At 37.9% G+C, this 16,758-nt stretch overlaps 2 protein-coding genes across 2 annotated transcripts in view; both read left to right on the forward strand.

Annotated features, from left to right (window-relative positions):
• Positions 1-2,506, forward strand: part of MCTS1 (malignant T-cell-amplified sequence 1 homolog) — a 31,838-nt gene extending 29,332 nt beyond the window's left edge. The window contains exons 4-5 of the mRNA XM_028174028.2: positions 898-1,099; positions 2,326-2,506. Of these exons, the coding sequence (XP_028029829.1) occupies positions 898-1,099; positions 2,326-2,407 (284 nt within the window). The 3' untranslated portion in view covers positions 2,408-2,506. The remainder of the gene's footprint in view (positions 1-897; positions 1,100-2,325) is intronic.
• A 1,764-nt stretch (positions 2,507-4,270) lies between these two features.
• Etf-QO (electron transfer flavoprotein-ubiquinone oxidoreductase) lies at positions 4,271-16,694 on the forward strand. The gene is given in 16 exon segments (XM_028174026.2): positions 4,271-4,411; positions 4,788-4,892; positions 5,098-5,210; positions 5,393-5,591; positions 5,943-6,034; positions 7,214-7,271; positions 7,274-7,372; positions 7,698-7,810; positions 8,372-8,591; positions 10,395-10,550; positions 10,926-11,050; positions 12,822-12,939; positions 13,660-13,767; positions 14,405-14,518; positions 15,033-15,107; positions 15,514-16,694. Coding segments are annotated over 16 exon segments (1,818 nt in total). The 5' UTR covers positions 4,271-4,377; the 3' UTR covers positions 15,603-16,694.
• Positions 16,695-16,758: the final 64 nt, after the last annotated feature.

A 16,758-nucleotide genomic window follows, 5' to 3' on the forward strand; every position in this document is an offset into this window, starting at 1 on the left:
CTGAGACCTTAGAACTTATATCTCAAGGTGGGTGGCGCATTTACGTTGTAGATGTCTATGGGCTCCAGTAACCACTTAACACCAGGTGGGCTGTGAGCTCGTCCACCCATCTAGGCAATAAAAAAAAAAAAAAGAGAACGTCGACTTCCAGCCATTTTATTTAAAGTCTACCCTTTTCTTCTTTGTCTCCACCTTATCCCACTAGGTGGGGTCAGTGCAGCGAAATTTTCTATTCCACTCTTCTCTATCAGCCGTCTTCTCAACATTTACTCCTAATCACATGCATCTCCTCTCGTTTTTTTTAGTCTTGAGAGGATATTTCAGCTTCCCCTTGACGTGTAGGTGAGCTCACGGGGCTCAAACCGGAAGTGTTGCTAACACTGGCCCTAGCAAGAGCCGTGCTTCGCACCTATCTACCACCGGATCGGAAACGCGACCCACTGAGAAGATTCGGCGAGAAACTCAGTGGGCTGTGTCTATGGGTTAATTTACTCGTCGAGCCTTTCGTCACAAGCGACGGGTTCAGCGAGGCCGGTGACCGGTGCTTGAGGTACCTAAAGCGCCGTTAATGGATCGGGAGGATTCGTAATGACCTGAGGCTCTCTACGCATCACATTTATTTATTTATTTAGTCTACTTACAAATTAACAGTATAAACCAAAACATTTGTAAGGTATTAATAATTAGCTTAAGTAATTTCTAACAACAACAATAAACCGCTGCAAACCATCATGGAATATATCCATTTCCGGAGCATAGGCTAGCAAGCCATTGAGTAGCGAGACAGCACGATGAGTCGGAGAGTTAGCGGTGTGTTGCTATGTGCACATGTCCATATCACGCTAATCGTACCGTACTAAATACCGTTACTAAATAAAAATCTGTGGAAACTTCTAGATCCGTTCTTCGTTCCGATGCAGCAAGTCGATAAAGGCGCTATTCGCTTCGTGCTCAGCGGCGCGAACATCATGTGTCCAGGGCTGACTTCAGCCAACGCGAAGATGTCTCCGAGCGACAAGGGTCAAGTCGTCGCCATAATGGCCGAGGGGAAAGAACATGCTCTAGCTATCGGTATCACTACTCTCTCAACAGAAGACATGTGAGTTATTGAGTTTAAATAGTTAATGGCTTTTATTAGATAGGCACATGACCCCCTTGGTCTTTGGTCACCAGTCACCTGGAGACCTGAGATCTAAGTCTTAATTTAATTGTATAATGGTTGTCGCATCCTTCGCATGCTTTGCGGCAGAACTATAGTAGAATTATTTTGTCCGTGCAGTTTGGGTCATAAAAATCGGAGCGGTGAAGCGAGTATTTCGCTCTCTCTTCCACTCACGAGCCTTATGGACGGGCATAGGGATGCGCATTATTGTTGTCGATAAGCGTTATCGATACTGTATTTAGTTTTGTCATTTTGTGGGTTAATGATGATTGATGAAAGAAAAAATCACTAATCGAACACTTACACCACATATCGCCGCAGCAAGTTAACGAGAACGGCAGAAATTAACACTTTGTAACTTTTCGGGATCTATTCTTATTTCAGTGAAAATTTTTAACACATTGTTGATAACAACACGTGCAAATATTATTTTAAATAAATCCTGCCGTTTTGATACAAAACAAAGCAGTAGCCATTGTGTCACTAAAGAAATTCACCGAACAAATGCATAAAAACACATTTTTCTTCGACATAATGTACTATAATTTGCAGGTAAGTACAAATGACTCTTATATATAACAATGTCTCACCACCCTTCGTATACTACCCCGCCGCCGTGTACCTGCCTTCGATGACTCATTTGTTTTTATCGATAATGGCGTTGCGCCCGCGCAACATGCTCACCGCCCTAGCCGGGCTATGTTTTATGACCCAAACTGCACGGACAAAATAATTCTACTATAGGCAGGGTGCTGGAACACGCCCGTGATGGCTTTAAAACACGTCTAGCCAACACCACCAGTAAAACCACTTGTTGAGAGAAGAGAGTGCATAACACTTGTGAAATATGTTCCCACTATATAGTACACACCGTTCTCGTCGAACCCGTCGAATGCGACGAGTGGTTCGTCCTGATGAAATGAATCCACAGACAAAGCACACTGAGTTTCCCGTCGGACCTTCTCAGTGGGTCGCGATTTAGATTCGGTGGTAGTTTCAGCGAAGCACCACCTTCGCTAGGGCTAGTGTTACCAAATTAGCCAGGCTGAGCCCCGTGAGTGAGCCCGTGAGCCTATATGTTCGATGAAGCTAGTAAAACCCCTCAAGGTTATTAGCTTGATAAATGGGCATAATTGTTTTTTTTTTTTTTTTTTTTTTTTCAGAGCTAAAGTGAACAAAGGCGTCGGCGTTGAAAATTGTCATTATCTCAATGACGGGCTGTGGCAGATGAAGGCCGTGAAGTAAAGTAACAAATAGAAGGCGACGCGTGATCGATCGAGATGCTCGATTAACTTGTAACTGGCTTTACTAAATTGTATTTAATAAAAAATAACTTGCGAAAGCCATTCGGTCGTTTCATTGGAAAATACACATGGAGTGATTAACTTTTTTACATGATAGTCCCAAAATGTATTTCGAGTGTAGGTACCTACAGTGTGCATTAAATGGGCAACCTTTGCATTAGACGCCTTCAGTTCTAACACTAGGAGCAGGCTTAGGGACCTCGGTAACCGTACTCGTCGAACTCGACAAAGAGTTCGGCGTGCAACCTAACCCATGAATCAGCTCGCTGAGTTTCTTGCCGGATCTTCTCAGCGGGTGGCGATTCCGATCCGGTAGTAGATTCAATCGCGAAGCAGCTGCTCTTGAGCTGTTAGGTCTCCTTCGGAGGCGCTCGGGTAGCTGTTAGCAAATCCCACCCCTCCTGGCTGAGCCTTTGCTCGCCCACCTGTCCTGGTGAAACTGGAAAGGCCTCCGGGCCACCAATAATCCTTCAATCATAAAAAAAAAATTAAATGGGTTTATTAAGTTTTTCACATGACTGTCCCATTAAATGAAATGAAGCCGCTTTAACGTGATACGGACCCAAGATTCGTGATGATAATATTTTTGGAGGAAAATGAAAATATTCTACGTTTGCAAACGGCTTGCAAATTCGGAAATTAGGAACTTTGCGTATAGGTTTTTTTTTCCTCAATTTGAATAATGCTTGTGGTCAGGAAGCCGAAAAAAATGCTATAACTTCAAACGAGGCTTGTGGAGAGTATTAAGCGGTAGGCAGCGGCTTGGCTCTGCCCCTGGCATTGCTGAAGTCCATGGGCGACGGTAACCACTCACCATCAGGTGGGCCGTAAGTTAGTCTGCATACAAGGGCAATAAAAAAAAAAACTCCCCTCGAGATAACCGCTTAGTATGATTAATGAAGCTAAATAAATACTTGGTTTAATTAAAGAAGCAAATTACTCTTAATAGTACCTACGGATTATTACGGATAAGTTCCAAAATTCTCAACCTCCATTAAACAAGACTTTCAATTTTCTAATTGCTTAGATAAGTGAAAAGGCTCACGGCCCGAGTGGTTAAGTGGTAACTGAAGCTCATAGACATCTAAAGCCTAAATACTGACACCCACCTTATGAAAAGAGTTTTATGTCTCAGTTTTACAGTACAACGGCTGCCCCACCCTTCAAACCGGAATGCATTATTTCTTCGCTGCAGAAATAGTCAGCGTGGGTGGTACTTACCCGTACATGATCACAAGCCGCCTTTACCGCCAGTAATTACACTGATTTTAATTTTGCGGGTTTGATTTTTATTACACGCCCAGTCGACACGAATTCGGGTGTCTTATGTTTTAGGCCACGGTGACTTCGATAGTTATAGTGATTGTAGTCACATAGGTGTCGATAGGCAGTAGGGTAATAGGTATTAAAGATAATATGTATTTGCGTTTTATAATTGTGTCGAGGCTCCTAGGCTCCTAGCGCCAAAGAAGAAATTGTTAAAAAAGTTAAAGTTGTTAAAATTATAAGATAACTTTATCGTAAATAATTTTTAGCAAATGGAAAGCGAATTAAAGAAGTAAATCCAATGGAGTTTCTAAAGCTATTCTGAAGTCTGCCGTCTAGGTACTACTAGATCTCAAATATATTAAGTGTATAATCTATGCTACTACATATATTTTTATTTTACGCTACCAAAATGAATCAAACAGCTTCACATATTTCTTTTTTAAAATGTTAAGCATAGTATTCTTATTACCTAAAATTTATACTTTGATAATTTGAAGTTTCTCAATAAGACGACTTTCATTTTGTCAATTTAATTTATTTACATGATAACTAGGAGATTGTTGGACTTTGGACTGTTTGAGTTTCGACCGATAGCGATGATTCCATGAATCATCGTGAATCGGAACGGCAGTTGTTTTAAAAATGGCGGTGGCTATTGTTAGTTCGGCTCGACAGGGTAAATAAAATAATTTTTTAAATTAAACATGCAGCGAAATCAATCTAAAGTGCTTGTTTTGTTAATTAGTCACATAAATAAATTAAGAGTTTCTCAAAACTTTAATGACCTATACAGAAAAAAGTTCTGTTATGTGACGTTGCATATCAGCTGTTTGTTAATTAAATTTTGGAACATTTGAAAATATTTTCTTAATTTAATACACGTTCACTGTTTATTTTCTACACAAAGGCTTAATTAAATTTTGTAAAATTGCATTAAATAACGAATATTACGCAATGTAAGGCCAAATATAGTGAGATCAAAGTTCAAATTTTGAAGTTTTCAGTCATTGTTTTGATTTTGATCTAATAAAAATTCTCGTATACTTTTTTAGTGGGGAGGCTAACAAACGCAGCCAGGAGGCTTTATTCTGATGTATATCCTAAAATAACAACCCATTATACAATACATCCAAGAGATAAGGATCCAAGATGGAAAGGTATGTGATGATAACCTTGGATTGGTATCAATATAATTTTACGTCATAATTATTAACAACTCGTTGGTAACAATTAATAAATTTGATAAATTTGATAGCTTTCGAAAAGATGTCTTGATTATGGAATGTTTTGTAAAACATTGTTTAATTCCTATTCAAAGATTATAAAATAAATTCTATTTAAATAATTGAGAACAATGTTTAGAGGTAAATATGGAACGCGTAGCGGAGGAGACGGACATCCTCATAATTGGTGGGGGCCCAGCGGGTATGGCAGCTGCAATCCGAGCAAGACAAATAGCAGCTGAAAAGGGGGCAGTGAGTAATTTATATATTTCAGTATATTATAAATGCTCAGTATGCCATGATAGGAGCAGAAAATATGCATGTTTATTACATTATATGTGGATTTGTGAAGCACTATAGAACAATAAAAAAAAATCAATTGTAGAGATGACAAGACAGGGCATAAGTAAAGTATAAAATATGACATATTTCAGGAAGTAAGAGTGACTTTACTAGAAAAGGCGGCAGAGACTGGAGGGCATATATTATCAGGAGCCTGTGTTGATCCGATAGCTTTGAATGAGTTAATCCCAGACTGGAAAGAGAGAGGAGCTCCTATGAATACTCCAGTTACATCGGATAAGTTTGGTCTGTTGACGAAGAGTAGCAGAATACCTATACCTGTATTTCCTGGTATGTTTAAAAATGAAATGCATAATCTTTTAAATAAAATGAGAATCTAATTTCTGATTCTAACAAATATCATCTAAAGATGAAATTTTCCTTAACATTAATGCTCAAGCACCACCATTTTATTAAACTATCTGTGTCTCATATGATATATCTTTCAAATGATGGAGGAGACCCATGGAGACTACAACTGATCTTTAGGTCTCGATGTTTTCAAAGTGTTTCAAACTGCTTTGTGCTCAAATATAGAGATATTCTATTTTAAACGTAGCGGGTAGCTATCACAGAGACTGGTAGATAAGAGAGAGAAGACTTCAGTCAGCATTTTTTAAACTACGTTTGTTAATTTTACAGGTTTACCGAATTACAATCATGGTAACTACGTTGTGAGACTGGGACATCTAGTTAAATGGCTTGGTGAGCAAGCTGAAGAACTCGGTGCTGAGGTAAGATATGGTCCAATACACGGTGTCTTCTATGCCAAATTATTGTATTACTGTGAAGCTCCTACGTACCATACCTTACTAAAAATATTAATATAAAGATTTTTGTTAACAATGCACTGTTCCGTTGGTTGATTGGATGTGAATTAGTATGAATTACTAATAAAGTTTTAATGATGTTTGTGGAATATGAGTTTTCATGACTGCAGTTATGGTATTAAAATTTTGTCAAAGCATGTTGTTGATAACTCTATTACTGTAATCTGACGAAGCGTGTTGTGGATAATAACATGTACTTTTAGGTTAGGAATATTATGTTCTTTTTTTATAATAAATTAAATAATTATGAAAAATATTATTTAAAATAATTTTGGTATTAGAAGAAGTTTTTAGTCACACTTTCATGAGTTCAGCTTGATGTTAATGTTTGTGTAACTGCTTTTAAAGTGATTTTAAAAACTTTTATTCATATCTATAGAGATTGAAGTCTTTGAAACATATCAATATATATCATTATTTCTGTCTATTTCTAGTAAGAAATTCAATATAATACATATTATGGTATGTACATGAATATGTGAATGGATATGTAAATGGTATTACATTATTTAATAATATGAAACATTTTAAATCAATTTACAAAACTTGGGATGTAACTGCTTAAAAGCTTTGGTCGTGATAGTTGTTCTATATCTTTCACAAAAAATCAATTCACCATGTTGATTTGTGTATTTGAATAGAGTTTGAATTAGTTAGCGGCAGTGGCGGATTAAAGGTCCAGAGCGCCCTAGGCAATCACTTTATCGGCGCCCCTGTACCAGGCATAAATGGCCATCATAATACTATAAATAACTAGTTGTTTTTGCAATTAAGATGATGTTGTATCATCAAACCCTAGACTTTAGTAGACCAAGACATTTAATTCAGGCATTTAGTTCTTAATCGTCGATATGTTATTCTTTCTTTCGTCTTTATTTATTTAAAATTCTGAGCTTGCGTGCCCCTTGTAACAAACTAGGCACGTGTCTAGTTTGCCTTACGGACAATCCGCCACTGGTAAGGGGTCTCATTTTATTTCACTTTTGTAGAAAATATCAGTATAAATGTACTATTGGGAAGAATATTTGCTAACTTGTTACATTGTTAAGGAGTAGATATTGTTGATTTCCGTGTCACGTGCAGGTGTGGCCGGGCTGCGCTGGAGCCGAGGTGCTGTACCGCGAGGACGGGTCGGTGCGCGGGTGGCCACGGGCGACGTCGGCATCGCCAAGGACGGGAGCCCTAAGGACGCCTTCGAACGCGGCATGGAGTTCCACTCCAAAATAACCATCTTCACCGAAGGTCGGTCTGTAAATGTATGAACGTATGAACCATCCGGCTTTGGAATGAACTCCCCTCACGGTGTTTACCGAGCGCTATGACATGTCCTTCTTCAAACGAGGCTTGCGGAGAGTACTTATTGGTAGGCAGCGGCTCGGCTCTGCCCCTGGCATTGCTGACGTCCATGAGCGACGGTGACCACTTACCACCAGGTGTGCCGTATGCTCGTCTGCCTACAATGGCAATAAAAAAAAAAGAACTAACTAACTAAGATCTTAGTGATCACAATCAAATGAAGATTACTTAGCTTACTGAATTCTTTGTTAATGATACAAATTAATTGCAGGCTGTCATGGACATTTAACGAAAATGGTCTCGAACAAGTTCAATCTCAGGGAGAAGAGTGAGCCACAGTCTTATGGTATTGGATTGAAAGAGCTTTGGGAAGTTAAGCCAGAGGTAAGTTGGTCATCAAATTTTATAAAAAATGAACTTTTTTATTCTTCCACTATATTTTTATGATGTAGAGACATTGGAACACAGGATACTCAGAGTGACGTGGCTCCTGAGAAAGGTTTCTGACAATTTTCAATCTGTGCATTTTAATTTTCTTGCAGTTCTATGACTATAGCAATTTGATTCTTTTTCAATTCTCAAATATTTTTCTTTTAATTTCTAGAACACCATTTAGTTTAGGATTGAACCACACTTTTCTTATGTATTTATTTTGCTGTCTGTAAGGCATTGTTTAGTTAGAATTTTGTGTCAGATACTGACAATAATACTGTTTTTTTTTTTTTGAAAGTAAACTCATTCATTGTGTCAGATTATCTGTTCTAAGAATTATACTTCTAAATATACAGGAGGATTGATTTTAGTTTTAGTATAGTGGGTTTCAGTTGTTTGTTAATCATATAGTTTTGCTTAATGTTAACGTGAGATCAGTTCTGTATCTGAGCTTCACTGCTGCATATAATTTTACTGTCTCAATTGATTTAACAAAATAACTTGTATTTTCAGAACCACAAACCGGGCTTAGTGGAACACACAATAGGTTGGCCATTAGATAAGAACACATATGGAGGATCGTTCATATACCACTTAAATGTGGCAGAGGGCGAATCACCCCTAGTGGCCGTCGGCTTCGTGGTAGGGCTGGACTACACCAACCCTTACATTAGTCCCTTCAGAGAATTCCAGAGATTCAAGTTGCATCCTTATGTGAATCCTATGTTCGAAGGTTAGTTTGATTTAAATTATTTTTAGTACACACTTTTACTGTACACCACTCCTGATCAGTCAAGACGCTTTTCAAGAAGTTTTTTTTTATTGCTTAGATGTGTGGACGAGGTTACAACCCACCTGGTGTTAAGTGGTTACTGGAGCCCATAGACATCTACAACGTAAATGCGCCACACACCTTGAGATATAGTTCTAAGATCTCAGTATTGTCACAACGGCTGCCCCACCCTTCAAACGGAAACGCATTACTGCTTCACGACAGAATTAGGCGGCGGGGCGGTGGTACCTACCCGTGTAGTCTCACAAGAGGTCCTACCACCAGTAGAACATAGCGTGGAACATACTCCCAGGATAATTTTCCATTCAGTGGTCTTATGACTGAAACTGGTCTCTTCCAGACAGTTTTGTTCATATAGTTGTCCTGATAGGTCCATCAAAATAGACCATATTATATTATACCACATTGTGGCGGGTAGCCATCATACAACACAAGATATCTGACAAATTCCTGAATATCGTTTACGACATTTTCAAAATAAGCTTGCATATAAACAAGTTCCGAACAACAACATTCGGACCGTCGGCTTACCGAGCAATATCACCCGCTCGGTGGAAGATCTTCCCTTTGTCGTATATCCACACATATACCTGACAAAGTAAAAAATATTTTTTGAGTGATAAGTCAACTTTATACCCATATTTTACAAACAAAAGTTGTATATATCGTTGAAAGATCCGTCACTCAAAAGTCAGAGAAATTAGCAAAGCAACTGTTAGTTCAAACCTTTACTTTAAAATGGAAATGGGCTGGACATGTAGCACACACACCTTTAGGACCAGAGATGGACCAATAAAATAACAATATGGAAGGGCCCACTAGGAAAAAGAAAGAGGGAAAGACCATATACTAGATAGGAAGAAGATATATACAAATTGGGTTAAAATTGCCCAATCTATAGAAGATTGGCTAACCTTGGAGAAGGCCTTTAGCCGAGGAAGTGTTCTTGCAAGTAGGAAATAGTACCTAATATTATTCAAGAAACATATTTACTAGTTAATTAATCGCATAGATCACATTGCGTTAATTTTTTGTTTTTATGTAAATAAAATAAAATATTTTATTTTATTTATATATATGATTGAATAATTATTAAACAATGAAAGTTTTGTTCCAAGTAAGAACTGTTGTAATTGAATATAAAATAAATAATAGTTTAAAAAAATTAGCAAAATACGCTTTTATAGAAAATCCAAGTAAAAAATAGAAAATAAATTTGAATTAAAAATAGTGTAAGAAAAAATGATTTTACTGTAAAAAAGCGTACGGTGCTTTTCAGGTTATTGTCAAAATAACCCTTTTACTCATATCTGTTCATAAAATATTTATATCTACTGATACCATGCGGTAACATACATACGTCTGAAGCTAATAAAAGCGTATTAATATTATTCTTTTTGAAGTCGTCGTGGCCTAAGAGATAAGACGTCCGGTGCATTCGTATCTCGCAATGCACCGGTGTTCGAATCCCGCAGGCGGGTACCAATTTTTCTAATGAATTACGTACTCAACAAATATTCACGATTGACTTCTACGGTGAAGGAATAACATCGTGTAATAAAAGCGAAACCCGCAAAATTATAATTTGCGTTATTACTGGTGGTGGTAGAACCTGTGAGTCCTGCAGTGAGCTCGTCCATCCACCTAAGCAATATTTTTTTTTTTTGCATTAAACAATGAAAGTTTTGTTCCTAGTAATAACTGTTGTAATTGAATATAAAATATTATTGTCGTCTGTACCAGGCGGGTCCCGCATCGCGTACGGCGCGCGGGCGCTGGTGGAGGGCGGCTGGCAGTGCCTGCCCCGGCCGGTGTTCCCGGGGGGCGTGCTGGCCGGGGACACGGCGGGCTTCCTCAACGTGCCCCGGATCAAGGGCACGCACAACGCCATGAAGAGTGGTACGTTCCTACTGGTCTCCACCCTTTTTTATTTTTGACGTGGCAACGTCTTATAATTCGATGGAGTCTACTGCACGCACGAAAAAACATGACTCGTTGAGGCGTTCCATTTAAGGCTTGAAGTGCAAGCGAGAGCGCGCAACGAGCGACCAAGAGGCACAATCGGCCTCCGCGTTAGGCAACGTTCGACATCTGTCTCTCGGGTTCAATGAGAACGATGACCGGTGCTTGAGGTACCTAAAAGCACCATTAGTGGATCGGGAGGATCCGAAATGACGTGTTTTGGGCGACGTCGACTGTTTATCATTCGATTCTCAGGATCGGGATTGTCATTATTGCCCATTGCAGTACTGAAGTATTGGTTTTGGTTCCCAGGCATGCTAGCCGCCGAGTCCGCCATGGAGCTGGTGCTGTCCGGGGACGCGACACACGATCGTGGTGTCGTTCCGGAGTCGTACGAAGAGAAACTAAAAAATTCATTCGTCTATAAAGAACTCAAGGTAGTACCGACGTTCCGGTAGTAACATTACTCTGCACTTGCATACAATACAAACTGAATTAATTTTTATTAGTCGTTATAATATGTTTGTTGTGATATTCTTGTCTTTTGAGATAGTCACACGGAATATCAATACAATCTTTAAGGAATACGAAAAAAAAAAATCAAGAATATAATTAAATGTGCTTTTTTAAAATTATAAGTTTGTAGACAATTATGCTTCTCTAATCACAGATTTCGCCAAGACTACACTTTAGACAAATATTAATAAAGACAAACTATATTTAATTTTATTCTCAATTTGACCACAGACAATAAACAATAAGAAAAATTTGACAGTAAACAAATAGTATGCGTGCGTGTATGTGTCAAATACACGATAGTGTGTGTATTGCTTCTTTTTTATCGATTTGATGTATTTTTTATGCATAATAAATAAAATATTAACATTCTGCACTCCTCTATATTCTCTATAAGTGAGTCGTCTATTATCAAACGTGGCAATCTGTGCATTTGGACAAATTTTTTTTATTGATATGTCAATACAGATTGATTTGAATATAATCGTCTCCTTCAAAGAATACGGTTCAAAACCTGCATTAAATAAAGGTTAATACTTAACCTGTTATTTATCTAAGAAGTCGTTCAGAAGAGTTTTGTGACTGCCAATGGAATACAAAGTCAATAATTCGTTTTTCTGATTTACCAATAATTATCCAAAAGTCACATTGCCGGCTTTGATAATAGTCGACTCAAGTGTAGGAAATTTCATATTCCTCCGTCCGCGTGTTTTTCGTAAAAAGTGGTACACAGTGTTTGCTTCACGTGCTACATAATATATGATTAACACCCTACATAATAAACACACTCTATAAATAAGTACAGACTCAACATTAATAATTAACATCTTAGTCGTCTGAAACCAGGACAACTGTAATATGTACATCGAAATCATGTAAATAATGAAAATAATCTATATATTAATACGTGAAGCAAAAACTTTGTATCCCTTTTTACGAAAATTGCGCGGACGGAGGAGTATGAAATTTTCCACACTTATAGAGAATATAGAGAAGAAGTGCACAATGCTAATATTTTTTTAAAATAATGCATAAAAGATACATTAAATCAATAAAGAAAACATTACACACACTACATACCATGTATTTGACGCACACACACATGCATACTATTTATTGTCAAACTTTTGTTCTTGGCGACTGTGGTCAAATTGAGAATAGATTAAATATTGTTTGTCTTTATTAATATTTTTTTATAGTGTAGTCTTGGCGAAATTTGTGATTATAGAAGTATAAAATACAATCATAATAGTGTACAAACTTAAAATTCCAATTAATTATAGTCGAATTTCGACTACAAAGACTATAATAAACGCGACATTGAATCGTAATGGTAGCATTAATTGCTTCTGCGAGTCGCGATAATCTTGAGGGAGTCCAGAGTCCCTTCTTTATTTCGCCGTAAAATCGTATTTTATGTAATTAACACCACAGTTGAAACAATAGGAGTTTTATTGTTGTAGCGGCATTAACAATTCTAAGTTATTATATTATATTAGTTACATATTATACACATTATATTTTATTTTTATTTTTTAAATTTTCGGCGGTAAAAAGGTCCCGTGTCACAGACTATCTTCTTTTTTTCCACCTCTCGTGCGTTCCGGCTTACGCATCATAAAAAGGTGCGTTCTTAAACGCCACAAGCTAACTCCAGGAGCAAATATGAACTACTGTTAATTAAAATTTCAGGAGGTTCGCAACTGTCGGCCCTCGTTCCACACGAAGCTGGGCTTGTACGGAGGCGTCGCGTACTCCGCCTTCAGCACGCTCGTGCGCGGGAAAGAACCCTGGACCCTCAGCCACGGAGGTACGCTACATGTGTGTGGAATTAGCCCAAAGTATATAACAGTTCTTTGGAAAAGTAACAAAATTTAATATATTAGACACACGTCGTAAAATGTTCACACTCCTAATGCCCGATCCGCCATCTTAACCATCTCCCTTCCGTCCCTTTCTTCCTCATACATTCATCCCTTTCACTCTAAACGTTCCGTTTCCCACATGTATAATGATAACCTCATGTTTGTCCCGGTCTGAAGGGTGGGGTAGCCGTTGTATTCTTGATACTTTTAAATTTTATATTTATTTTTATTGCATATGTGGGTAGACGATTTCACAGCCCACCTCGTGTTATGTGGTTACGGGAGCCCATAGACATCTAGAACGTTAATGCCGTCACCCATCATGGGATATCTAAGGTCTCAGTATAGTTACAACGGCTGCCCCACCCTTCAAACCGAAACCGACACGTGGTGGTGGTACCCACCCGTGCACCGACTTACAACAGGTCCTACCACCAGCAATTACGCAAATTATAATTTTGCGAATTTGATTTTTAATACACGATGCTATTCCCACACCGTGGAAGTCAATCGTGAACATTTGTTAAGTACGTATTTCAGTAGACAAATTGGTACCCACTTGCGGGACTCGAACTCCGTCTTATCTTTTAGGCCACGACGACTTTTTGGATGTCAGTGTAAATGGGCTCCACTTAACGGGTTCTGAACTCATTTTAATATTCCAGGTGCAGATCACTCACGCCTGCGGCCGGCGCAGGAGTGCCAACCCATCGAGTACCCCAAGCCGGACGGGGTGGTCACCTTCGATCTGCTGTCCTCTGTTGCGCTCACAGGTGTGGCCCGCGGTCTCCCACTGCACCAAGCTGCAACACACTCGGATGAATTCATTAGGAGCTACAATTTTTTTATTGCTTACATGGGTGGACGAACTCACAGCCCACCTAGTGTTAAAAGGTTACTGGAGACCATAGACATCTACAACGTAAACGCGCCACGTATAGTTACAACAGCTGCCTCACCATTCAAACCGAAACGCATTACTGCTTCACGGCAGAAATAGGTAAGGTGGTGGTACCTATCTGCGCCGACTCTCAAGAGGTCCTGCCACCAGTAAAAAGAGGACACGTACAACTATTTGTTTTTATGCATATCTATACAGTGACGAGATATATAGATATGTAGGAACAGGCGATATACGCAGCTGGAATTTAGATCTCACCTCTTAAAGTGGGCGTCTTAAGCGTTTAGCTTGCGATGCGACAATAGACTTAACCAAAAAGAGCGATATAGTGAAATCCTCATTAAACAAATTACTTTTTGTATATTCAATGTTAGACCTCATGTCTCAAAGTGGGCGTCTCAAACGTTTAGCGATGACAATAGACTCCATCAAAACGCAATATCGTGAAATCCTCACTAAGGTGATTTTTTTTAAATCAATAACGTAATGATGATTTTCTCAACTTCCAGGCACAAATCACGAAGCGGATCAGCCTCCGCATCTGACGCTAAAAGACGATACGGTGCCGGTTAAGACCAACCTAGGAGTATACGATGGACCCGAGGCCAGGTTTTGTCCTGCAGGTAATTTGTCGTCTAATAATTAGACTAATCTAGACACCTTTGCCGGGGAGGCACGACGAGGCGACTCCTTTTGCCTAAAAAAAGTACATTAGACTGAAAGACTACTGAAGACTTGTAAATATAATTGTACATTTTGTAACTATTTAAATCAAACATTCTCATTAACATTTTAAAACTAAAGTAAACAGAGATGTTTTAAGAAATTATGTATCTGATAATAGTGTTTTTTTTAAAAAAAAATGATGAATAGTATTTAAAAATGAAAAAGCAATTTGGTATGCTCGTAAGATGTCGGCGATTTGCAAATAGGTTTTACTTCAGTTATTAGTTACAAGTTATTATTTTCATTTTAATTGTATTAATTGTAATAAAAAAGTCTTAAAAGGGTTTTTTATCCAAAAATGTCTTTCTGAACGGATGAAGTATCACCACAAATTTATATACATTCTATCAGTTTAGATAGTCCTGGGACTACTGTGAACTATTGAAATTAGATTGCAATGATAATTTCCAGGTGTATACGAGTTCGTACCATTGGAGGAGGGTGATGGTCAGAGGCTGCAGATCAATGCCCAGAACTGCATCCACTGTAAGTGCACTTGCATAATTTTTTTTTTTTTTTCTTAGGATGGTGGACGAGGTCACAGCCTGCCTGGTGCTAAGTGGATACTGGAGCCCATAGACATCTACAACGTAAATGCCGCCACCCACCTTGAAATATAAGTTCTAAGGTCTCAGTATAGTTACCACGACTGCCCCACCCATTAGCCGAAACGTATTACTGCTACACGGCAGAAATAGGCAGGGCGGTGGTATCTACCCGTGTGGACTCACAAGAGGCCCTACCAAATTATAGATGACTGTGAGCTTGTCCAACCATCAATGCAATAAAAAAAACGATGTCTATGCCATTTCTAAATATCTCTTTCTGGTCTCGTTTCCAATAATAACAGATGTAAATAAGGTATAATTAAAAAAAAATGTCGTCTTTTAAGGTAAAACGTGCGACATTAAAGACCCGTCGCAGAACATCAACTGGGTTGTGCCCGAGGGCGGCGGCGGACCTGCCTACAACGGAATGTAAATTGATACCAAATATTCATTAAACCCGTAGGAATCAAGGAAGAACAACACAATGATTCTTTTAGAAAATATTCAATCAAACAGTCAGCAATTTTGAAATTTTAATTTTAACTAAATATTTTACAATTAAAAAGCCACGTGCTACTAGAAAACTCATCAAAAATCTTCAACAGCGAAGAGCATGACTGCGGATCGCTGGCAATGCAAACGATCTGATTGAAAAAGCCTCATTTTAATTTTCAACCTAACAACTGTCACTGTCAAGTTGACACTGACAAATGTACGTCAAAATGTCACTGCAGTTTGTATGAGATATTGTATAGATATAAAATTTTATATTTAGTTTATTTTTTCGACTGTTTTATCTATCGTGAAATTTTGTTGATCATTTTATAATATTAATTGCGCAGCTTTGTGTATGCGTTAAGACGTTGATAGGCCAGCGGAGTAACTGACTTAGGTTTATTATATGAAATCATTTAAAACGTTTTTAAAAATGAAGCGACCGTCACACAATTTCGCACAATATGGCGATTCTTGTTATTATCTGTGAAGTAATTAAATCATGTTCTAATATCTTCTAACGAGATTTGGAGTCAACTGGCTTCACTAGAGTAAGATTAGAAAAGTTCCCAATTGTGTTAACAAAATAGAAAAAATAAAGAAAAATTACATTTCTCTGAGGAAACTATCGAAATTATTTTTGAAAACTTTTGATCTAATATACTTAAGATAAACTATTGCATATGTTGTTTTTTTTATATTCAAAATTATTAAAATTAAAGGTATGCTTAAGAGATATCGTACAAGAGGTAGAAAATGAACACACAAAATTATTAATTGTTCCTAGTGTTTGAATTAAGTTAAATCATTCATTCATCTGAACGTTTACAAAGATTGTATGTGTATTGGGAAAATATAAAAAAGCTATGATTATTTTATATATTTATAACGAAAAGACAACTGAATCTTTCTCAAACGGTGCTTATAATAATGTTTGTATGAGGAAATAAATGTTTTTGATTGAAGTACAATCATAGAGATAAGTGTTAATTATATTATAAAAAGAAATAGATAAATTATTTTAGATAAAGTTGTGTTTTATTAGAAAACCTCGGATTTGGTTGTCGGTTTCGAAGCGTGTGTGGCCTGATGGG

The sequence above is a fragment of the Bombyx mandarina genome, chromosome A1, assembly GCF_030267445.1.
Source record: "Bombyx mandarina strain Sakado chromosome A1, ASM3026744v2".
NCBI lineage: Eukaryota > Metazoa > Arthropoda > Insecta > Lepidoptera > Bombycidae > Bombyx > Bombyx mandarina.